The sequence below is a fragment of the Hemitrygon akajei genome, chromosome 8 (genome assembly GCF_048418815.1).
Source record: "Hemitrygon akajei chromosome 8, sHemAka1.3, whole genome shotgun sequence".
Lineage (NCBI taxonomy): Eukaryota > Metazoa > Chordata > Chondrichthyes > Myliobatiformes > Dasyatidae > Hemitrygon > Hemitrygon akajei.
This window is the reverse complement of record NC_133131.1, coordinates 101,832,554-101,857,635: the sequence shown is the minus strand read 5'-3', so window position 1 is coordinate 101,857,635 and position 25,082 is coordinate 101,832,554. Positions and strand designations below refer to the sequence as shown.

At 39.5% G+C, this 25,082-nt stretch overlaps 1 protein-coding gene across 2 annotated transcripts in view; it reads right to left on the bottom strand.

The window, feature by feature from the left end:
• Nucleotides 1-1,347: 1,347 nt before the first annotated feature.
• Nucleotides 1,348-25,082, bottom strand: part of ino80c (INO80 complex subunit C) — a 39,486-nt gene continuing 15,751 nt past the window's right edge. For both annotated transcript variants that reach the window (XM_073054287.1, XM_073054288.1), the window contains exons 2-5: nucleotides 20,178-20,288; nucleotides 14,946-15,057; nucleotides 9,659-9,726; nucleotides 1,348-1,968 (exon numbers count right to left, since the gene is read on the bottom strand). In XM_073054287.1, the coding sequence (XP_072910388.1) occupies nucleotides 1,837-1,968; nucleotides 9,659-9,726; nucleotides 14,946-15,057; nucleotides 20,178-20,288 (423 nt within the window). In that variant the 3' untranslated portion in view covers nucleotides 1,348-1,836. The remainder of the gene's footprint in view (nucleotides 1,969-9,658; nucleotides 9,727-14,945; nucleotides 15,058-20,177; nucleotides 20,289-25,082) is intronic.

The window sequence follows — 25,082 nt, the reverse complement described above, 5'->3', positions numbered from 1 at the left end:
TGACCCGTGGAGGTTGGATGTTGTGGCTTTGCAGGCCAGTCGCTCTGCAAAGTATACACTGCACTTGGAATCACGGGAGAGAGAAGGAGAGTCATTTCTACCACCACAGATGCAGCAGAGAAAGCGTCAGGATGGCTCTGGATAAAGAGGGCAGATCCTTGGGTTGCTGCTAGGGTGTAGGCCGGGGTCTCATCAACCCTGGTCGGGTCGCCTGGGCGAGGGTGTATGATGTTGAAAGACCCGAAACACCTGATGACCCCAGGTAACATCACTGATGATGTGCCCTAGCAGATGTTTCTGGAAGAAGAAGAAGAAGAAGAAGGAGGATGATGATGATGAGGAGACAAAGACGACGAAGAAGTAGTAGTAGACAAAGCAGATATTGACAGTCTTGTCAGATGGACAGACAGAACATAAAATCAGCAAAAGGAATTTAAGTGTGGAAAGCCTAAAATACATCTGGAAGGCAAACAAGAATACACAATACATAATATTGAGGTTTGTTGTAACAGAATGCCCTTGATATTTATGTTCACAGACCACTGGAAGGAGGACACATAAATAACGTTAAGGCAGAGATTTTCATTTGTTGATCAAACTAACGGATACAAAACTTGAAAGGTCAAGGTAAAACTGAATAAAATATTGGCCAGGCAATAAAAAGAATACTCTAGGGGAAAAAGGAACTTTGCTGTGGGGTTTCATACTTGTCTTAACTCTCTTGAGTACACCCAATATTTTCTCTTTTTATCTGTTTTAGAGTCTCTGCATTGTATGGTACAAATCAATATAACTTTCAGGATTGCCAGTAGAATAACATTTATGCTTCAAAAATGAATTTGTCTGGCTGGAATTGTTTTCTTTAGGAAAGGAAAAGCTTACAGAAAATTTAATTGTAGTGCATTAAATTATGATAAACTGAAGTGGACAGTAAGGACCTGTTTCCTCTGGCCATGAGGTCAATAACTAGGTAATTGGAAAGAGGTTTGCAAAAGAGTTGAGGAAATGTTTTTCCACATACAATGTGCAAGAGATCTGAAACTTCGTGCCTGAAAAAATGAAAAGGGCAGAAACTCATTGCATATAAAAAGCATTTAGATGAGTGCTTGAAATAACCTACAGAACAATGGGCCAAAATCAGGAACTGGAATTAAGTTAATTGTGTCTCCTACACAGCATGAACACAATGGACTGAATGGGTTTGTTCAGTGGCATAAATTTCTGTACTTCGATGTTCATAATGCTAATAGACCAGGGAATGAAAAAAATTAACAGCTAGAGGTGTGCTTTTTTTGTAGACATCCAGTCCTCATATCATTTTTCTAATGAGCTAAAAATCTCATCATGGACATTTACATTTTTATTATACCACCTCATTTCATTGACTTTGCTCCAGAATGTGTACTTGGCTTCAACAAGTCTTTGGTACAGGGCCATATAATAGAATTTTTGCCACTGATCACAACACAACTGTGCCTGGCAGGTGCTGAGATTTTTAAACAAGCTTTCCCATTTGAAGATCTTATAATAAGAGCTTTCAAAACTAAATGGCTTTCAGAAAAAATTACAATATGAACTGTGCATTAAGCATATTTTATACTCCCAAGAGATTTCCACTCATGGCTCTGTAGTTTGAAAAGGTGTCTTCACATTTCTGTTATTAATTCACTTAAGGTCTTTGTTATCAAAACAAGTTACTTGAATTTTCAGCAGTGCATACACGAACTCCAAAACATCACAAGTCACTCTGCAAATTTCTGGTATCTGTAGTCTTTTTTTTTCTCCATGTAAATGAAGCTTGTTTTCAGTTATCTTAAAAAGATTCCATGTAATATTTCACGGTACTATGCTTGTTGCCTTCCTTAAAGCCAAATAACCAGTCACAATGTCTGAAGGAAGCATCCGGATATATGAAAACTCCTTTGTGCTGCTAAACCGAAGCTTGCTTTGTGGGTCTGTATAATTAGCCTGTAAGAAAAAAGCAAAATAAATTCACTTTACATGCCAAACAAAAACCCATGTATGAAACACAAATTGGGTCACTATATTGAAAATCTTAACACATGGTGTGCACAAACATCATAAAAAAAGCTGAAGATATAATCATTCAGCTCAACCTGTATTTAACTGATGGCCATTCAGGCTATCGAGTAGTTGTTAGTTCCTATAAAAAGCAGTAAAAGTATTGCTAATTTTTTGTTTCATTTTGTGGTTTTTAAATAATTCCATTTGTCAGTACATCTTGATTTTGGAAAAGTGCTTACTTGATGCTTTATAAAACTGCATTATTACAAGTTCACACCAATCATGTCATTTGTTTTAAAATGAGAATTTAATGACAATTAGTTTATTTGGAGGTAGCATCTGTAGTACAATTTGCACGAATTAGCTTAAGGGAGTCAGTGAGGCTTGTGTCAATGTTTTGTGGATGCCAAACGAACACTTGCCACTGGGTGAGGTTTGACAGTTTCAACTATTATGACCCCAACGATTTTTAGTAGTGTAGTTGTGCGAGAACACAAACAACATTATTTTAGCACAAGATTAACATATATAATTCATAGCTACCTGCATTTCTACATTCAGTAACTCTGATTGCTTTTTTCTCCTGTATTATTCTCAACCCCTTGCCACTGGCCTAATTCAACCACAGCCCTCTGCTACACAACTTATGTAAAATGGTTGTTACCACTGCTTCACAGATGTATTTTTCTTTCAACTTCCTGCTCAGATTTATGTGATTTTCTGCTCTACTCTCAATGTGTTGTTATGTAGATCTTGCTCCTACTTCTCTGAAAGCAATAAACTCTCTCATCTGAGGTCGAAGCATCTGTCATTTAATTGAACAAACTAATGGCCTGTAGCATGTTGAGTCTTGGGGTTCCAATGCTTTTGATGCAATGATTTTCCAACTCTCTTCTCTGTGCTGAAGTTTAACAGCCCTTCTACACTGACCCCCTGCACTTCAATTCTTGGCATGAAGCTTCTTTATTCCCACAATTTCATGTGTTACGTACCCCGTAACTGGGTGTCTAACCAGCAGAGAAAGAAGAATCTGTTGGGAGTCTGGTGGTACCAAACTAAAGGTGTTTATTAATAAAAATAAGCAAAACCATATCAATAGTCCAAATATACATTTAAAACAAGCTAGCAGTAATAAACCTAAAAGTGTAGTAATAATAATAATCAATAATAAAGAAGCTCCATCGATGTCTAGGGGTAAATAAATTGTCATAGAAAAGTATAAATTTCAGTTCATAGGTGCTGATGTAGTTATGGTTGTGAGAGAGAGAGAGAGGGAGAGGGAGAGGGAGAGGGAGAGGGAGAGGGAGAGGGAGAGGGAGAGGGAGAGGGAGAGGGAGAGGGAGAGGGAGAGGGAGAGGGAGAGGGAGAGGGAGAGGGAGAGGGAGAGGGAGAGGGAGAGGGAGAGGGAGAGGGAGAGAGAGAGAGAGAGAGAGAGAGAGAGAGATGCAACAGCTACATGCAGGCAAACCTTCCTTTGCTTTCTTAATCCATTGTATCGGTGTGGTCATTCAGTTATGACCTCTCTGTCCTTCTGCTAGACCGTTCTTCTGCGGTGGACTCGTTACTGTGACATGAGTGGACACACACACAAGTCCCCACCGGCCCTGCTTTAACACTGTGAGCTTTACTGACCGATCTCCTGGTTCGGTCTCCAAAGCCCCCACCTTGCTGTGGGTTCCAACACTCAATCAGTGTCCACTGGCGTGTCTGGAGGGTGTCTCTCCAGACCTGCCTTTTATCCCTACTCACGGGGACTCAGCTATCCATCACTTCTGAATGACTGTGTCCATCAAATAAGGCCGTTCCTTCAGTCCACTGAGGAATGTTTATGAGGAAACTATTGTCCTTGCAGCGAAACAATAAATAATTCAAAAAGGAGTCACAATACGGTTAAGCAGCAATTTCCCCCTCTCTCTTATCTGTTGCTGATGTTCTTGCCTGGGCTTTATCTCTCTCTCTCATGGTCAGCATAGCAACAGTAATAGTTCGTGTTTCTCAGGGGGGAATGGTTAACTCTGTACCCCATTGTCCATCAGGTCTGTTCATCACTCATAACACATGACAAATTCACAGATGAAATCTTTACTTGACCACTGTATGGAATGAATCCTACACTCGTTCATTCTTTGCCATAAGTTCCCCATTTGAACTGAGTGAATATTTCCAGCTACAAACTCAGTGTTACTTATTTGTCTTCCAAATATCAACACAGCAATGCCAATTTGCCAGGTCTACAAAAGCCTTATTTAATGAAATTGTTCTGTTGCCATTTATCTTATAGTTAATTTGAACTATGAGTGATGCTCCTGAGGTTGTCATAAAAGTACAAAAATTTCCAGCAATTGCTACATGATTGAGATGTTTATCATTAACACTTGGAGGCACAATCAGAGCACAAATTCACCCTCACCCTGACAAAGCCACAACATCTGTACAAATACTATGAAAAGAGCTGAAAAGTAGATCTTGTATTTACATTTTAAATCATATAAATGTTGTGAGAGTAAACTTTATTCTGTAGTTCAAATTTTTGGGAGTGACATGTACAAGGGCAAATTTCTGTTATTGAATGGCCATAATGCAGAGGCCGCCTGTACTTATAGTCTAACAATGTTCTTACAGCTCTTTTATGAGGAATTAAAAATTATAATATCCTGTTATTTTGCTTATAGATCTCAGGAAAAAACAGCAATCAATGGGAATAAATCCAATTGTTATAAAATTTCAGACAACTTTCCAGGAGAGTGAATTATTTTTGTATAATTAATCAGCACTTATAACGAATGAAAAGTCATCCTTATATGTAGTTGCAGACTCTCACAATCCTTGATTTGTACCATCCTCTGTACCTCTTCCCTCATTAAAAATTCACATTAATTATATTCTTATCAAATCATTTGTTGAATACACTTTATATAACTTGGCTCTATAATATGGTTCTGTATCTACAATGTGGCTCCTTCATTTGTTGTGACTGTTGTAATTCTACATGGACACAGGTTACTGCTAGGGCCCTGCAGGTATCAACTCTATTTTTGCACACTTGTCCAATATCCCTCAAGATTCTTACCCATCAATTTTAAAAGCACAAATTGACTCAAATTCCAAAGCATTTTGGAGAACTTCTGGTTTAAGATGGCATTGGTAAAGCACAGTGAAGTCTTGCTGGCAGCAAAAACAACTATTAACTACTTTATTAATTACACTTTTTCTCAAAACCGATCACTACAATCAATAGCCTGTAACTTCCCTTTTGGAGTTAACTTTTGATTCGCCTGTACAACTTGGCATTTTTGTGGTGTGAACTGAAGTCTCAAAGGTGCAGCACTGGTGTGGCGTGGAATTACAGGCCAAATTAAGGCGGTGGGGCCTGGGCCCAAGAGCAAGGAACGAGCCAATGTTTGGCTGCAGGAGTGGACTTGGAGGCGATTCATAGCAGGAGAACTGAGGTGAGGTCGCGTCAAGGTGGCAGGACCCATGCCCAAGAGCGAGGAACAAGCCAAGGTTTGACTGATTTAAGCGCTGGGCCAAATTGGAAAGGTCGGGTATGGGCAGGTCAAGGCAGTGGGTCCTGGGCTCTAGAGCATATCAAGAGGGCAGAATGAGAACAACCCATTATTTTGCCAATTTAAGTGCTGGGCCAGATTGCTCCTCCGTGAGGTTTACTTGTCTCTGCGTTGAACTGAGGCTGTGGCCTGCAACTAATGGGCTCCTGGATCGGCTGTTACTGGAACACACACAAAATGCTGGAGGAAATCAGCAGGCTCAGCAAGCCTAGCTGTGGACTCACTTTCATGAACTTCAGTTCTGGATGTTATTTGCTTATTTTTATTGCCTGTAAGATTTGATTTTTTTCTGTACATTGGGTGTTTGACAATCTTTGTTTTTACTGGGTTCTTTAGGGTTTCTCTGTTTTGTGGCTGCCTGTAAGGAGACAAATCTAAATGTTGTATATAGTATACATACTTTGAACTTTAAGAAGTTCTAAACTGATTGTATAAAAACAAAACACTGGAAATATTTAGAGGTCAGGCAGTTTTTGTGCACGAGAATCAAAAGGTAAGGTAAGGTTGATGGCCATTTTCACTTGGTCTCCACCTCATCACAGATGCTACCCCTTATCCAACAGTACAAGAGGCCAAACTGGGAGCATGATAGCATCTGACAGTTTAGGATTGCCCTTCTAGGCTGGACAAATGTTCTGGATATAGATAAGTGAAATGGACATACAATTGCATTCCCCAAGGTAAAGGAGCCCCCACCAAAGCACGCAATGCAGAAAACTTTATTGAATATCATACAAATACAACACTGCTTCAGCTGCAGGAAGTGCTTGGGTGCCTGGATGATGGGAAAAGGAAATAAACAGGCAGGTGTTGCAACTCTTACATTGCAAGGGAAGGAACATATGTCTGGTTGTAGTATTACATGAAGAGAGTGGAGATTATGCAAGTTAATGTGCTGAATATGGAAGCTAAAGGGGTGAAATACAATGATAAAGAGAGACTCTGCTAATGTTTTAGGAGCAAGTATAGGGACAAGACCAGATATGGAGTAATGGAACAATTGGGGCTTAGAGCCCTATAAATTGAAATAAAACATGACATATTCCAGATTGATAACAAAAAAGTTAAAACTGATTGAATATAGAAAATAGAGGGTGAGAAAGGATATGAAAGTGAGAAAAAAACTACAGGAGAATAGACTAGCAGTTAACATGAAAGGGAACCTAAAAACTTTTCTAAGAACAATTTCCACTGAAGTAATTAACAGGCATCAAAGTGCGGATATAACTATTGAGGCAGTTGGTTGGGCTAAATTCAGTAAGAGGATAATAACTCGGTCTGAGTAAGAGAGGTAGAACTAGATGATAAGCAAATTGGTAAGGACAGTGTACCGAAAATTCTGGTCATCATTACAGTGAATGAGTCACCTGGCCCAGACAAGTTAAATCTGAGATTGCTTAGAGATGAAGGGTTATACAAGTAAATCTTCCCACAATACAAAGGCGTCCTGAAAAAAATTACAGAATGACCAATGGATATTTTTGGCATCCACCTCTTCACATATGCCCTCTATCCCCACCTAACTTGTCCTACAAAGCAAAGCTCCATTTGCTATTGCAATGGGAGGTAAATGTCCCAGAGAGCTGGACCACTGTTGCAGAGATGAGCTTGAATCCCATCAAGGCAGCTGAGGTATTTAAATACAAGGATTAAATATAAAAAAAATGGAAATATAAGAAAAAGAGTGGTTCAATAACAGCAATAATAAAGTTACTTAATTTTCAAAGCCCATCTGGTTCAATAATGTCCTTCATAAAAGTAAATCTGCCCTCTTTATCCACTTTGGTCAGTAAACCAAGATCAGTGTGGTTGACTATTTATAGTCCTTTAGTTCAAGTAATGGGAGATGGACGATAAATACAGACAATGCCTGTAATGTCCATTTCCCACGAACAGAAAAAAAAACACATGCCGGGACTAATGCTTTTAATACTATTAACAACCAAGCATGAATATTCAAGGTAAAATTTTAAAATTTACAAATGACAAGTTTGGATGTATGATAACAATGAGGATATTAGTGGACATTGCTAACTGGAATGGATTTGTACAGTACATAGACAGTGAAAACTCTTGTACTGTGATGTGATATATTAGGCAGGTAAAACAAGAGACTGGCAAAATTCTAAACCAGATCCAATAATGAGAGGGAACAAGTGCTATATAGGAAGTCTTTGAAGGACAGAATTTAAAAAAAAGCAAATAACATCATGGACTTTGTAAAAAGAGGTACAGAATAAAGGAGTGGACAGCTATGCTGAGCTTCTTAAATGATAATCCATGTAAAATGACTATTTGTAGCTAATTACGATTCACTCAACACAAAGTTGTAAAACCAAAAGTATAACATATTTTTGCATTGTATGACTTTTCTGTGGCAGCTGGAAACATGCTGGCGAGATTGCTTTTTGTATATATTTATTATGTGTGTATTAGCTGCTGTGATTCCATACTTCAAGAGCTTTCATAGGCTGTAAAGTGCTTATTATTCCAAGTCATGAAAAACATTATACAAATACAATCCTACTTTAAATACGTCAGGCTCTGTTTGGTTGCAATTGTAGTGACAATCTAGGTCTTCAAGAGACAGAAAAATAAGACTACATACATACACAATAAAGGCAGAATTAGATTCCATTATCTCTTTAATAATCTGTCTATTATCTATCTGCTCACTTATCTTTGCACAAAAAATATCCTGTAAATAGTATAAAAGCCCACACCAATGAAAACTGTTCATAATAGTAGCTATCAGATGATGGAAGAAAATTGCCAGAAACTTTTACAATGATTCACTCAATTAATGAATATATCTAATCAGCTGATTGTGAGGCAGCAACTCAATACATAAAAGCATGCAGACATGGTCACGAGGTTCAGTTGTTGTTCAGACCAAACCTCAGAATGGGAAACAAATGTGATCTAAGTGATGTTGACCGTGGTTACAGATGGGGCGTTTGAGTACTGCAGAAATTGCTGATTTCCTAGAATTTTCAGAGTCTCTAGAGCTTACAGAGAATGGTGTGAAAAACAAAAAAAATCCCAAGAGCAGCAGTTCTATGGGTGAAAGTGCCTTGTTAATGAGAGGTCACAGGACAATGGCCAGACTGATTCAAGCTGACAGAAAGGTGATTGCAACTCAAATAGCCATGAGTTATAACAGTGGTGTGCAGAAGAGCAACTCTGAATGCCCAACACATTGAATCCTGAAGTGGAATGGCTACAGCAGAAGACCATGAACATATACTCAGTGCCACTTTATTAGGGACAGGATGCACCTAAAATTAGGAGTGAGTCATTTGCCCCCTCAGTCCTATTCCATTATTTAATAAGATTCTGACTGACCTCTCTGTAACCACCATATATTCATGTCTCCTCACTTCCTTATTTATCAAGCGTCTCTATGCATTGCTCCCTTGAAAATATTCAAAGGCACTGCTTCCATCTCAGTTTGAGGGTAAGGGTTCAAAAATAACTATTTCACAGGAAAATACTGCTTACTCCATTTTAAATGGATGATCCCTTACTCTTAAATGGTGATTTCTTAGTTCTAAATTCTTGCATGAAAGCAAGCAAAATTAGTCAAGACCCTTCATGATTGTATGTATAACATCGCAAAGAAATATTATAACATACATTTTGAAGCTCATTCATCAATTAATTACAAATCATAACTTTTTGCTTGTATTTTTCATGTTCTCATTCCTCATGAAACTTTTAGCTACCAGTGAGTGTCTATACTCTGACGTCTACTTGTGGCCATGCTGTCAGTGAACCACACTCCCCAGCTCCTTTAAAATAATAATTTGGTGAAGCATTTGTTTATTGCAAATCTATTTTTCCCCAAACATTTGAACTTTTTTTCTTTGTCCCAAAAGCATGTTTTTTTTATTTTAAAGGGGCCATATTATGAAAATTGTCACTACTTCATTATTCAGCAAAAAATATCAAGACTTTGAGGTACAAACAACATGGTGTAACCTAAGTTCGGAGAATAACATTGCATAAAACATTGAGCTTTTTGCGATAACTCAATGCAATGAAATTAAACAATGCACTTTACTTACAGGAAGTCCTGAAATATCTGAGTACTTCTTGGCTGGTTTAAAGGAAGGAAGAGCATCTATGCTGCAATCTGAAAATTCAAAAGAAAAGGGAAATCAACACCTGACTAGGTGAACACGACATTTTCACAAACATAAAAACACATGGGGTTACGTGTTTTGAAAACACTAATAATCACTCAAAAATATTATTATTCCTAGTAATATTCTAGGAAAGCCAGCAGATTTCTGCACATCTTCAAACTATGTCTATACTGCCAAAATCAAGACCACATATTCCTTCAATAAACAATTTCATTTCTCACAAAAAATTGGGTTTTTACACAATCTTATTAACTTAGTCTAAAATATTAAAACTTAAAGAATTCTACTCGCAGCATATTGGCAGAGTCTAAAGACCACAGCACCAGTGCCGAGGACCAAAGTATAGATGGAGGAGCACTTTTAGGACTGCTTTGAATTAGTGGACTGGACAACATTCAGGGATTTCTCTTCAAATCTGAATGAATACATCACAGTTGTCCCTGACTTTATCAATAGCTGTGTGAATGGTGTATCTGGTGGGGCACTGAAAATCTGTGCCAACTGGCTGGAGTATTCAAAGACATCTTCACTGCTTTCACTGCTGCAGCTGGAGGTTCCCAGCTACTTCAAAAAGGCAACAATTATACCAGTGCCCAAGAGCAGGGTGAGCTGCCTCAATGACTATCACCCAATTACATTCAGATCTACTGTGATGAAGTGCTTTGAAAGGCCGGTCATGGTCAGAACTAACTTCTGTCTAAGCAAGGACCAGAACCCGCTGCAATTTGTCTTTCGACACAATAGATCTTCAGCAGATGCAATCTTACTAGCTTTCTACTGGCCTTGAACACCTTGACAATGCCGATGACACAGCTATCACTGGCAGAATATCAGATGGGGACGAAGTGGCATTCAGGAGCAAAACAGATCAACTGGATGATTGGTGTTGTAAAAACAACCTTGCACTCAACATCAGTAAGACCAGAGAATTGATTGTGGACTTCAGGAATTTAAGTCGAGGGAACACACACCCACTCTTATCGAGGGATCTGAGGTGGAAAGGGTGAGCAGTTCCAAGTTCTTGAGTGTCAACATCTCTGAAGATCGATCCTGGGCCCAACATATTGATGAAATTACAAAGAAGGCAGGAAAGTGAATTATTTCATTAGGAGTTTGAGGATACTTGGTATGCACCAAAGCCACTTGCAAATTTCTACAGATGTACAGTGGAATTCATTCTAGCTGGTTGTGTCCCAATCTGGTATGAAGGTGCCACTACACAGGATCTGAAAAAGCTGCGGAAAGTTGTAAACCTGGCCAGCTCCATCAGGGGTACTATCGTCCCAGGTATAAAAGACACCTTCAAAAAGGCAACATCCATCATTAAGGACCCTCATCACCCAAGATATGCCCTCTTCTTATTGCTACCATCAAGGTGCTGGTACAGGAGCCTGAAGATGTACACACGTTTCAGGAACAGCTTTTTCCCTTCTGCCATCAGATTTCTGAATGGACAATGAACCCATGAACACTATCTTACTATTTATTTTGCTAATTTTTGTGCTACTCAATTAATTTTTAAAATATATTTCTTATTGTAATTCATAGTTTCTTTTATTGGTATGTATTGCAAAGTACTGCTGCCATAAAACAAAATTTCACTACATATGCCAGAGATACCAAATCCGATTCTGAGTATTTGTCAATTCTATACAGCAGAATAACAGCACCACTTATTACACTTTTGTGACAAAACTTCACCCCACAATTACAAAGCAGAAATACTACTAATTTATGTGCTGATTGTAAAATGCAAGTTAGAAATTTCAGCATTATGGAAATTTTTCCGATAAAATAAGTATCAGCAATGTTCTAAAATGAAAATTTTGCCATGTTTATATTTGATTGTATTTTATAACTGAATCTAATATATCCATTATTCAAAAACCTATGATTCTAATAATTTTATTGTAGTCAACCCCATGTGGCTTTAATTAGTCATATGTTCTTATGGTAATACTTTTTCCTCAATAATTTAAAAACAAACTTTGCATAAGTGATGAAGATGTAAAAAGTTGTTAAATCATTCTGGAATCAGGTTAAACAAACAGCTCTCTGTAATATACTAGAGAAGGGACTTCCGGTAAGATGGCGATTGTTTAGCTGCTCCGAACTTTTGTTCCGTTACTGTCGCTACCTTTGCACTAAATGTCTCCATTCTTTAAACCTTAGTTAGGAATTATTTCGGTATCTCTTACTTGCCTGTGAATATATCTAACTTACAATGTCTAGCAAGAGTTCTAAATCCGGGAGAAAAGAAGCTATGACCCCATCGGACGAGACGATGGTTGCGCTTGGAAGGCTCCGAGACGAAATCTTGAAGGAATTTAAAACCGCTGGGGACTTCCGCAAGAGTTCTAAACCCGGGAGAAAAGAAGCTATGACCCCGTCGGACGAGACGATGGTTGCGCTTGGAAAGCTCCGAGACGAAATCTTAAAGGAATTTAAAACCGCTTTCAAACAGTTAGAAGACAAACTGGATCGGATCAACGATAAAGTGGACAAACATGCTGAACACTTATCTCGCATCGATTCGACTTCTGAAGATTTAGAAAGTCGTGTTCGATACTTGGAGACTCTCTGTTCCAGCTTAGAGGAAAAATCTAACAAACTTCTTTCCAAAATGGTGGATCTCGAAAATCGCAGCAGACGCTGTAACATCAGAATTCTGGGATTACCAGAGGCGACTGAAAAGGGATCAACCGTGAAGTTTTTCGCTGAGTTTCTCTGTGAGTTATTCGGGAAAGACTTGCTTCCGAAGCCACCTGAGCTCGAACGGGCACACAGAGTTTACGTTCCCCCCGGAATTCTGGGCTCCCGCCCGCGACCAGTAATCTTGTGTTTCCATCAATACCAGGTAAAACACAGTCTGATCGTAGAGGCGCGTCGCAGGGGGTCTCTTCCTTTCAAGGATACAACCATTCGTTTTGTGGAAGATTTTGCACCCCAGACCTTAAAGATGCGCGCTGAGTTTAAAGGCGCAATGAAAGTGCTTTTTGATCGTGGTTTCAAACCTTCCCTTCGTAACCCTGCTGATCTACGAATCAAGCTTAATACCGGGAAATATAAGTGGTTCAAATCAGCGAAGGAAGCTGAAGCATTTGTGGCAAGTCTTCCGGCTATCCAGTCATCTTCAGAATCTGATCGGACCTCATAAAATGGTGGATAAGTACTCCTCGTAGTAAAATTACTTTCTCTGGACTCGGAATTCACTTGAATCACTCAGACATTATTCATTGAAACTTTAAGGGCTGTTGACAATCTCTCCCGGGACTTGGTGTGTGTGTAATCTATTTTTATTCTTGTATAACTTTACCTACAGAGTTCTGCAACTAATTCTACCTTGTTTTGGAGGTTCGAAGTCTTTAGTGAAGGCCTCCCTGTTTGTCGGTTCACAGTTCAACTGCTGATTTATTTTTCCTTTGTTTAAAATATTTATTTATTTTATCTTTTTCTTTTCTTCACCCCTTTTTTCTAATCTCTGAATTTTTTCTCCCTTCTCTGTAAATGGTTGATAAACACTCGTCTTGAATTTATAACTTTCCCCTTCCTCTTCTTTTTTTCTTTTTCCTTCTTACCTTTTTTTTCCCCTTTCTCTTACTTTATTCTTCTATAATGTTTCGCGGGTAGGTTAGTTTCGGTTTTCTTCCGATTTTCTCTGTATTAAGTTGTATATTTCTGCAGAAGGTGTTCTAATCGGTAGTTATGTTTTCTAGTGCATAAACTAGTTATTATTTGCTATAATAATTATACGGAAATGTTGTTAATGACACAGATCTGGAAGTTGTATTTGGGTTAATTTTTTTGGTACAGCTAGCTACTTGTTTTGGTAGCCGTCTAGTTTTGGGTTGTGCGGGTGGGGTGGATTTTCCAGTTCCAACATCTCTTTATTGCTCAGGACATGTATATGTTTTGATTTTACGAATCTATGTTTACATCTCTGCTCCCAGACTGCTAGTGTACTGCTTGACTTTTTATATGCCTGCTGCCTTTTATGCATTAGTAATTGATAATGGCTAGTGCACTTAAATTCGTGAGCTGGAATGTAAAGGGACTGAACCACCCTGTTAAAAGGAGGAAGGTATGCTCACATATCAAACAACTCAAAGCTGACATTGCTTTCCTTCAAGAAACTCATATTCGTTGTTTTGATAACTCCCGGCTTCTGTCAAAGTGGGCGGGTCAGCATTTTCATTCATCCTTTGCCGCTAAAGCTAGGGGAGTTTCCATTCTTATTAACTCAAATATTCCTTTTGAACTCCATAATAAAATATCTGATACAAATGGCCATTTTTTTATTGTTTCTGGTAAACTATATAACACTAAAGTTGCACTAGCAAACCTGTATGCCCCCAACTTTGATGATGTTAACTTTTTTGAACGGTTTTTTTCCTCACTACCAGACTTAAACTTATACTCTCTTATATTGGGTGGTGACTTCAACTGTTGGTTGGATCCTAAACTGGACCGATCGTCCTCTGTTACCAGATCACCTACTAAATCTGCCTTAGCTATTCAATCGGTTCTTAACTCGGATCTAAAGTTCCATAAGGTCTGGGGACCTTTTATCGAGTACTTTCATAACCTTCCTCTTGACTAGGGTTTTTTTTTTCTTTTTTTTCTTCTTCTTCTTTTCGGTCCCTTGCTTTCAGCTCCCTTTTTTTTCTGGTAGTAGGCATTATTATCCTCTGTTGCTAAGTGTATTCACAGTCTGGGGAGTTTGACTGTCCAGACTTATACTCTTTATACTGTGTGGTGGTTGGTCTGGAATTGTTGTTTTTTTCTTGTGTTGTGGGGCTTGGGGAGGACGCTAAGCTCACTTGTCTTTAATTTAGGTGCTTTTTTGTTAAATTCTCTTCCTTTGTAGCATATTGATATTGTATGCTTAATCTTACACTGTATTAATGCTCCTCATTGGGATTTGGGGTTTTTAATTTTGTAAAATGTTTTGAAAAACTAATAAAAAATATTTTTTAAAAAAAAGATATATATACTAGAGAAGAAAGAACTTGTGTTTGATTTTTATTAGATCTATTGTAGGCACCAAATTACAAACACAAGTTTCTCAGGGATTAGGGAAATTGCAGTGAAGATGCAGATGAAGGAAAATAAAATGGTAAAATCTCTAACTATTAACATCTCGCCAGGCTTCAATGTATATTTTGGACATATTTTGAAAATGTAATAAACTGTCAAAGGAACTTACAGTTAGGATCGTTTAGTTTCCATGGTAGCATTCTCTCTGCTGCAAGAATTTGTTTCAGATTTTTCCAGACACGGCTCTTCTTGCCAGCACCTGCACCGCCAATGCCAGAATGCTAGAAATTAAGAGACCATTTCAAAAGAACTGCAATAGGCAATACACATTTATTGTGTTATTCTTGGAAATAATGCTTGCTTCAACCTGTTCACATGATCAAACATTGGATTTATAGTTTCAAAACTATCACTCAGAACCTGCTCAGCAGTTTTACACAACAAATAAATTAAACCATATAAATGTCTATATACTATTGTCCAAATAATGAAGAGAATCAAATAAAGAAATACTAATATTTTCAAACTACTTACTTGACACAGCACAGTAAGAATAGCATGACTACAAATTCCCCCAAAGGAAGCCCTGTTGAATTGCAGATTCCATGCTGAAAATACTAATATTAACAAATTAAGCAAGCCATAAAACAGCTCAGAATTAGTTGTAGTTGTAAAATGGTAAGTCAATATTCTTCCTCTGTAGCTCTGCTGTGAGGGTCCATGTCTTGCATGCGTACAAGATGAAGAATACCAATGTACGCAAGAGTCTGATCTTGTACTTCATGGTAATGTTGCTGTCCTTCCATATTGTCTTGAGTTTGGATAGTGCAGTCATTGTCTGTGCGGTTCTTGCCAGGATTTCTGGTCTTGATCCTTCATCACTGATGATTGCCCCCAGTTATTTGAACTGCTGCACTATCTCAAGTTTCTGACCATGGACTGAGATGTCTGTTGTGATGGCACCATTGGCATTTGACATGAGCTTGTTTTTCTCGACACTTATTTCCATTCCAAACTTTGTGGAGGCTCTGCCAAGATGGCTGACCAGGTTGGCCAGTTCGTCCTCTTTTCCTACAAGTCCATCAATGTCGTCAGCAAATCTTAGGTTGGTGATGTTCCTCCTTCCGATGCTGACTGTGCCCACATGATCTTCAAGGGCATCGCTCATAATCTGTTCCAGGAAGACGTTGAAGAGAGTGGGGAGAGGAAGATACAGGCATTGGAAATGAGATGCTATCGCAACATCTTGGGCATCTTATACTTGGATCACATCACAAACGAGCAGGTCCACAAGACCATCCAGCACCACATTGGCCCCCATGAAGACCTTCTCACAACGGTGAAGAAAAGAAAACTGAGATGGTATGGCCACGTAACAAGATCCAGTGGCCTTGCAAAGACCGTTCTACAAGTAACTGTGGAGGGGAAAAGGAGAGGCAGACAGAGGAAAAGATGGACGGACAACATTAAAGAATGGACAGGCAAAACATTTGCAGTGATCCAGGCACACAACTGCGACAGATGGAACAGACTGGTACAAAGCTTGTCATGACGGCGCCCCGACGATTCCACCAGGAGGTAAGGGCACAAGGCAAAGCAAGCTCAATATTCCAATGTACAGAAATTTTGGACATGACAGAATAGGATATAAAAGGGTAGAGAGAATGTCATGGCTGCATTTAAGAGAGAACATCTTAGAGGGTTTGCTCAGCAAGGCCATAAGGAGGTGCAATCACTGTGATGCGGTCTTTGAGTAGGTATATAGGAGCCAGAGGAACAGTCACGCAGGCATATCATGAAAGATGGGGGAGCATTTTGCAACAATGACCATAATTCCACAGTTTTTAAAGGTAATCATGGAAAGGATAAGATTGACTCTTGTCTGAAAGTGCCAAACTGGGGAAAGGCTCTTTGTGCCTAATACTGTTGAAACCTGACCAGAAGCAATTGTTTGAAGGCAACTCCACATCTGACACATGGGAATCTTTTGAAGGGCAGCTGATTTAAATTTAGGACCAGCACATTCCAATGAGGATGAAAGATTTAAAAAATCATAATTTTAGTTAAAAAGAGAAAGAAAGCTATATATTATTTAAGAAATTGAAATTGGGTAGTTCTTTAGAGGATAACAAAGAAAGCAGGAAATAATTTAACAAGAAATTACGAAAGGCTAAAAGGAGCCAAGAAACATCCTTGGCAAATAGAATTAAGGAAAATCCCAAGGCATTTTATAAATACATGTGGAGCAAGAGCATACCTAGGGAAAGGGAAGGGACATTTAGGGCATAGTGCCAGAGGAAATGGGCGACATACTGAAAGAGCAATTTGCATTGGTAACTCTCCAAAGGGAAATATTTGGATGACAGTGAGATTAGGGAGGTTTTACTTAAAGGGAAGGACCCTAACCCTCCTACCGCCTTTTATTGGCTTTCCTCTATCATGTCCTGTTTAAGTCTAGAGAAAATAAGAAGTCGGACATTGGATACATCCTTTAAATTTCAAGAAATCTGGTGACCTTTTATTCAATATTTTCAAAATGATCTGATTTTTGTACTAATTCCCTTCCAGCTATTTTTTCAGAACCTTGGATTTGTTCAGAGGGTCTCTCTTCTCTTGGTTTTTCTCTCAGGATGGACTGCCCAGACCTTTTTTTCCCTGTTTAGAATTGTGGGTTTTTTTTTCTCTTTTCCTCTAAATAAAAATTTCTAATAGTCCTTCCTTTCTTCATAAATTTAAGAGAGGAGAATTATACATTCTATATCAAATTTATACTTTGCAGATTAACACTATGTGTGATTCTGATATTGTTTATTTTACCTTCTGTGTGTACTGCTATTGACATATTTACCAGAAATATTCTCCTCTTGTTTGTATACACACTTTTTTAAATCAATAAAAAGACTGAAAAGAAAAAAAGAGATTAGGGAGGAGGTATATTAATATTCCAGGGCATGTTGCTATTAATGAGGCAATGTTGGGTGATGAATCCACAGTGCCTGATGCAATTTATCCCAGAATTCTGAGGAAAGTAAGGGAGGAGATTATTGGAGTCTTGAGTATAACAGTTGGCAAGTCATATTGTAGCTGAATAAAACTTTGGTTAGGCCACACATAATATTATGTGCAATATGCAATTTTTCCACATAGCAGAAGAGTACAATTCATAGATTTAACGGGTAGATAACTTAAAGGGAGTCCGAGGGTGGTTGGTTTCCAGAAAGCACTGTCTGAAGGGGTGGTGGAGGCAGAAATATGAACAACACTTAAGTCCTGACGAAAGGTCTCGGCCCGAAACGTCGACAGTACTTCTTCCTATAGATGCTGCCTAGCCTGCTGCGTTCCACCAGCATTTTGTGTGTGCTGCACAACTTTTAAGTAGTATCTGCCTGAATTGTCAAGACAGAAAAGACTTTGGGGCAAGTAAGACTAAGAATGGGATTGGTATAGGTGGATGCTCAATGGCTGGCATGGACAATGTGCCTTTTTCTGAGTAGACAAATGGGCATCTCTCTTACTGCAATATGCTTACAATCGCAGCATCATACAACGTCATTTACACTGAAAAAAGCAGCATTTTTCACACAAATATGGAGGAATATTGAGACACACCCTTTGGTCACACAATACAAACAGCACGATTTTAGGATGGCACTGATGTGTTACAATTCTATTTTTCAGGTTTCTTGCTTGCAGCAAACTGTCAAAACATGCAAGATTAAACAAATGTTTCATAATAATTACAAATAACTTAAAAACTGTAGAATAAGGGCATATTTTAAATACAGCAAGCAGCTTTCATCTTTGTGATTAGATGACAGAACACTGCAGATGTTATTGATTGGTTATTTTAAAAAACCTACTGGAATCCATGACATAGGCAAACATAAAATTACTATTTATACACAAAAGTTATTTCTTCATGTCAAATGCAATTATTCCCAGCCATTAAAATGGAAATAAATGATAAAGCACCACACACAAAATGCTGTAGAAACTCGGGTCAGGCACCATCAATGGAGATGAATAAACAATTGACGTTTTGGACTGAGACCCTTCTTCAGGACTGGAAAGTAAGGGGTAATACACCAGAATAAAAAGGTGGGTGGGACAATAGTTAGAAGATTATAGGTGAAGCCAGTTGAGTAGGGAAGATAAAGGGCTGGAGAGGAAAGAATCTGATAGGGGAGGAGAGTGGACCATAGGAGATAGGGAAGGAGGAGTGGACCCAGGTGGAGGTAATTGGCAGGCAAGAAGAGGCAAGAATAGAGACACACCCTTAGTGGAAAATAGAGAATTTTTTTAAAACCAGGAGTAATAGATATTCATGCCATCAGGTTGAAGGCTACCCAGACAGAATAGGAATCATCGCTCCCTCACACTGAGGATGGCCTCTTCATGGCAAAAGAGGAGGCCATTGACTGACATGCCGGATCAGGAATCGGAATCAAAATGTTTGGCTACTGGGAAGTTCTGCTTTTGGCGGATGGAGAGGTGCTCAGTGAAGTTTGCCCCAATTTATGATGTGTCTCACCAATGCAGAGGCTGCATCGGGAGTGCCGGACACAATAGATGACCCAAGCAGATTCGCAGGTGAAGTGTTGCTTCACCTGGAAGGCCTGTCTGGAGCCCTGAGTGGAAGTGAGGAAGGAGGTGAATTGGCAGGTGTGCCACTTTGACCACTTGCAGGGCTAAGTGCCAGGAGGGAGATTAGTGGGGAGGGATGAGTGGACAAATCTCAGAAGGAACAATCCCTGCGGAGAACAGCGGGGAGGTAAAGGTATGCTTGGTGATACAGTCCCTTTGGAGATGGTGGAAATTGTGAATTGTGTTGGAAGCGGATGCTCAAGGGGTGGTAGATAAGGACAAAGGGAACTCTATCACTGTTAAGGCACCAGGAAGATAGGGTGAGCGCAGATGTATGGGAAATGGAGGAGATGTGGGTAATGGTAGCAACAATAGTGGAGGAAGGGAACATCTGCTCTTTGAAGGAGGAGGACATCTCAGATGTCTGGTAAGGAAATCAGTATCCTTGGAACAGATGTGGCAGAGACAGAAGAACTGGGAAACGAGAAGGATTGAAGACAATGTGAAACAGACACTTGAGAACCTGGGGCACTTAACCATGGTCATGTTAAATGTTAAGGCAGATTTGAGGCAGCCGGGTGGCCTACCCCGCTACTATTTTCTTGAGTTCTACATGCAAAGCCTTGCAGATTGCACACAAGAGATGACAAAAAGCTCTGTAAACTTCTTAATTGTTCAGCCAAACAAAATCTATTGACAATTATAAAGCTCCTTGAAGAAATAGAATTATATTTTGAGTGATGGAAAGGAAAGGCTACATCTGGCAGCCAAAGGTTAAAGAGCGAAGTGAATTACTACCAATGACTAAAGTACTTACAACAAAATTTGGGTCCTTAAAGGCCAGAGGTTTTACTGCAGACTCTCCATGTCCTGGACTAGAATCTGCAGCCACACTTTTATTCTCACCGATAGAATCTAATGTGGCACTCTATAAAACAAAAGAAAAATTTGATTTCTCAGTAGTATTTAAAAAACACAGCAGTTTCTTTCTAACTCAACTGTAATATGCAGTACAGGGACAAAGTTTGATCAATAATTTTCTTTCAGGCAAATCCTAATTGGTTGCATTGAATCTGTATTTGCCACACCAGTCTATAGCAAACATAGCTTTAATAGTTCTGCACTGGAGCACCTAGACAACCACAAATGCTATGAATTCACTCCGAGGCCTATGCGAGGGCATCCTTCAGAAGGGTGAACCCATGGAAAGCATCTGGCCTAGACAGTGCATGTGGCCAAGTACTGAGGATCTGTACTAATCAACTGGCTGGAGTGTTTACTGACACCTTTTGCCTTTCACTTACCAGTCGGAGGTACTCACCTGCCTAAATGAATTAATCTCCAAGGCATAAGCCTCAATACCTCCTTGTACAACTGGATCCTTGATCTTCTCACTTTCAGACTCCATTCAGTTTGGAATGGGAACAACATCTGCTCCACGATCTCCATCAACACAAGAACACCACAAGGCTGTGCACCTAGGCCCCTATTCTACTCATCTTACATTTACGACTGAGGAAAAGTACAGCTCTAATGCCATATTTAAGTTTGCTGATGACACCACAGTTGTTGGCCAAACTAAAGGTGGTGACAAATCAGCATTTATTAGGGAGGTTGAAAATCTGGTTGAGTGATCTCACTCAACATCAACAAACCAAAGAGCTCATTATTGATCGCAAGAGGAGGAAACTGGAGGTCCATGATCCAGTACTCATTAGGGGATCAAAGGTAGAGAGGCTCAGTACACTTGAAATTCCCTGGTGTTATCATTTCAGAGGATCTGTCCCGAGACCATTAAAAGGAAGGCACAGTACCACTTCTTTTCTTAGAAATTTGCTCAGATTCAGCATGGTCATCTAAAACTTTGATAAACTTCTGCTGATGAACAGCAGTATCCTGACTGGTTGTATCATGGTCTGGTATGGAAAGACCAATGCCCAACAATGAAAAAGCCTGCAAAAAGTAGTGGATACAGCCCAGTTAATCACAGGGAAAGCGATCCCCACCATTGAGCACAACTACAAGGAGCACTGCTACAGGAGCAACACCCATTATTATCAAATATGCCCATCTTTTCTCCCTGCTACCATTGGAAAGGAGGTTCAGGGGCCTTAGGTCCCACATCACCAATTACAAGAACTGTTATCACACTTCAATCAGGCTCCTGAACCAGCCTGGATAACTTTAAGCACCTCAACAATGAACTGATTCCATAGCCTATGAACTCACTTTCAAGAACTCTACAATTCATGTTCTCAATATTGTTTTTTGGGTGGGGGGGGGCTTGCATTTGCCCACTGGTGGTTTGTCAATCTTTGTGTGTAGCTCTTGACTGATTTATTGTATTTCTTTGTTCCACTGTGAATGCTCGCAAATAAATAAATGTCAGTGTAGTATATGATGCCCTATACATTGATAAAAAATTTACTTTGAACTTTTAGGAAAGCATGCATCAAGTTCATTACAATTAAGTGTTCAACACAAATATCGCCTTAGGACTAATCACCAAGCTTCCAAACCTGCTCCACTTTCTGCTACCTCATTCTGCAATTGGATCCTCAACTTTCTCATCAGGAGATCACAGTCAGTGCAATTCAGTAATAACATCTCCTCACTGATATCAACACTGCTGCACCTCGTGCTCAGTTCACTGCTCTATTCGCTCTACTGAATAGTATTGTGACAACAATCCTGCAGTCAATGTCAGTAACACCAAAGAATTGATTGTGGATGTCATGAGAACATGCACCAGTCCTCACTGTGGGGTCAGCAGTGGAAAGGGTGAGCAGTTACAAGTTCCTGGCCATAAACATCAGAAGACTATCTTGGATCCAACTCATGGATATGATCATAAAGAAAGCACACCAGCAGTTCTACTTTGTTCAGTGTTTGAGGACATTTAGTACAGTACTGTGCAGATGGTGCCTATGACTTCTGCACAGCATTATAGTAACTTTATGTAGTCGGCCCTCCTTATCCACGAGGAATTGGTTCCGGGACCCCTCGTGGATACCAAAATTCGCAGATGCTCAAGTCCCTTACTCAACCTGTCTCAATGCGGTGGATCTTAGGACCCAGCGGAACCCCAGACCTTATTTAACCTGTCTCAGTGCGGTGGACATTAGGACCCAGCAGCAGAGCTCTGAATCTGCAGTGATTCTATTCACAAAAATAATCATGATTGAAAATAAAGTGGAAATAATAAAGCGATCTGAAAGAGGTGAAACACCATTGGTCATTGGAAAAGTGTTAGGCTACGTCGGTTAACGATTGGAACAATTTTAAAGGATAAAATGAGAAAGGCTCTGCCCCAATGAAAGCTACAATTATTACTAAGCAACGCAGTGGTTTAATTATTGGGTGTTGGGTTTTTGATCCTCTACATCAACCCAGCACAGTGGAAAGTGCACTCAAAAGCGGTCTGTCACTGGCTCGCACTCGGGAACTTCTGTTCCTGAGCCCGGCGCTAAAACATACGTTCTTAAGTGTTTTATATGCATAGAAAGGCAAAATATATACGATATACTAAGACAAATATTTGACTAACTGACGCTAAATAATACCGGATGTACCTGTTCCAACTTACTTAGTAAGAGAACTTCCGATTTTTTTTTAAAATTCCGTTCCACGATAACCCACGCACATCCTCCCATATACTTTAAATCATCTCTAGATTACTTATAATACCTAATACAATGTAAATACTATGTAAAATAGTTGTTATACTGCATTGCTTAGGGAATAATGACAAGAAAAAAAGTCTGTACATCCTCAAAAAACAAGTGCTGGAAGAGCACTTCCAGGTTTTTGCGATTCGCGGTTGGTGGAATTCACCGATAAAGAGGGCCGAGTGTATTGCATTTTACTGCTACTGCAAAAAAGCAAATTTCATGACATATGTGAGTGATGATGAACCTGATTCTGATACGAGTCTCCATTGTGGACTGAGTCAGTCATAGAAAACTACAGCACAGAAATAGGCCCTTCAGCCCATCTAGTCTATGCTGTACCATTTAAACTGCCTAGTCCTGTTGACCTGCACCCAGACCTTAGCCCTCCATACTCCTCCCATCCATGTATCCAATCTTCTCTTAAAACGTTGAAATTGAAACCACATCCACCACTTGTGCTGGCAGCTCATTCCACACTCTAACCACCCTCCGAGTGAAGAAGTTTCCCTTTCACCCTTAACCTACAAACTCTAGTTGTAGTCTCACCCAACCTCAGTGGAAAAGCCTGCTTGCAATTACCTTATCTATAACCCTCATAACTTGTATAGCCCTTTCAAATTTCCCCTCAATCCTCTACATTCTAGGGAATAAAGTTCTAACCCATTCAATCTTTCCTTCAAATTCAGGTCCTCCAGTCTTGACAGCATCCTTGTAAATTTTCTTTGTACTCTTTCAATCTTATTTACATCTTCCTGTAGGTAGGTGACCAAAACTGCACACAATACTCCAAGTTAGGCTTCACCAGCGCCTTTTCCAACTTCAACATAACATCACAACTCCTGTACTAAATACTTTAATTTATGAAGGTTAATGTACCAAAAGCTTTCTTTACAGACCTACCTACCTGTGATGCCACTTTCACTGAATTATGGACCTGTATTCCCAGATCTCTATGTTCCACCGCACAACAAGGTGCGCTATTGGTCACTGTGCAACACCTCACACTTGTCTGCATTAAATTCCATCTGACTTTCTGCAACCATTTTCCAGGTGGTCCAGATACCACTGTAGGTTTCAATAGTATTCCTTGCTGTCCAGTACACGCCCAATCTTAGTGTCATCTGCAAATTTGTTGATCCGGTTAACTACATTATCATCCAGCAATGATCCCTGTGGCACTCCACTGGTCACAAGCCTCCAGTCAGAGAGGCAACTGTTTACTACCAATATCTCTGGCTTTTCCCACAAAGCCAATTTCCAATCTTATCTTGAATGCCAAGTGACTGAAACTTCTTGACCAACCTTCCATGTGGGATCTTGTCTATGTAGACAACATGCACTGCTTTGCCTTCATTAACTTTCCTGGTAACTTCCTCGAAAAACTCTGTAAGATTGGTTAGAAATACCTATCATGCACAAAGCCAGGCTGACTATCCCTAATTAGTCCTTGTCCATCCAAATTCTCATATCTGGTCTCTTAGAATAACTTTTCCACTACTGACATCAGGCTTACTGGTCTACAATTTCCTGGTTTATTCTTAGATCCTTTCGTAAACAGTGGAACAATATTAGCTATACTCTAACTTTCTGATGTTTCAACAGTCATAAAGGATAATTTAAATATCACTGTTAGGGCCCCTGCAATTTCAACATGCCTGCCACAAGGTTCGAGGGATTTGTCCATCCTGATTTGCCTCAGGGTAGCAAACACCTCCTCTTCTGTAATCTGCATAGGGTCCACAACATTCGCTGCTGCTTTGCCTCATTTCTATAGTCAGTCTACCGAGTAAATACAGATGCAAAAGATCCATGTAAGATCTCCCCCATCTCTTTTGGCTCCACATATAGATTAGATAGATAGGTAGGTTCTTTATTGATCCCAAAGGAAATTACAGTGTCACACAAGCATTATAACTGCACAGATATACAAATATTAGAAGAGAAGTAGGAAAGAATAAAAAATAAGTTACCTCAAACAGTCTAACAGGAGGAGGTCATCACTTCCCCAGCTATAGGTTGACTCATTATAGAACCTAATGGCCAAGGGTAAG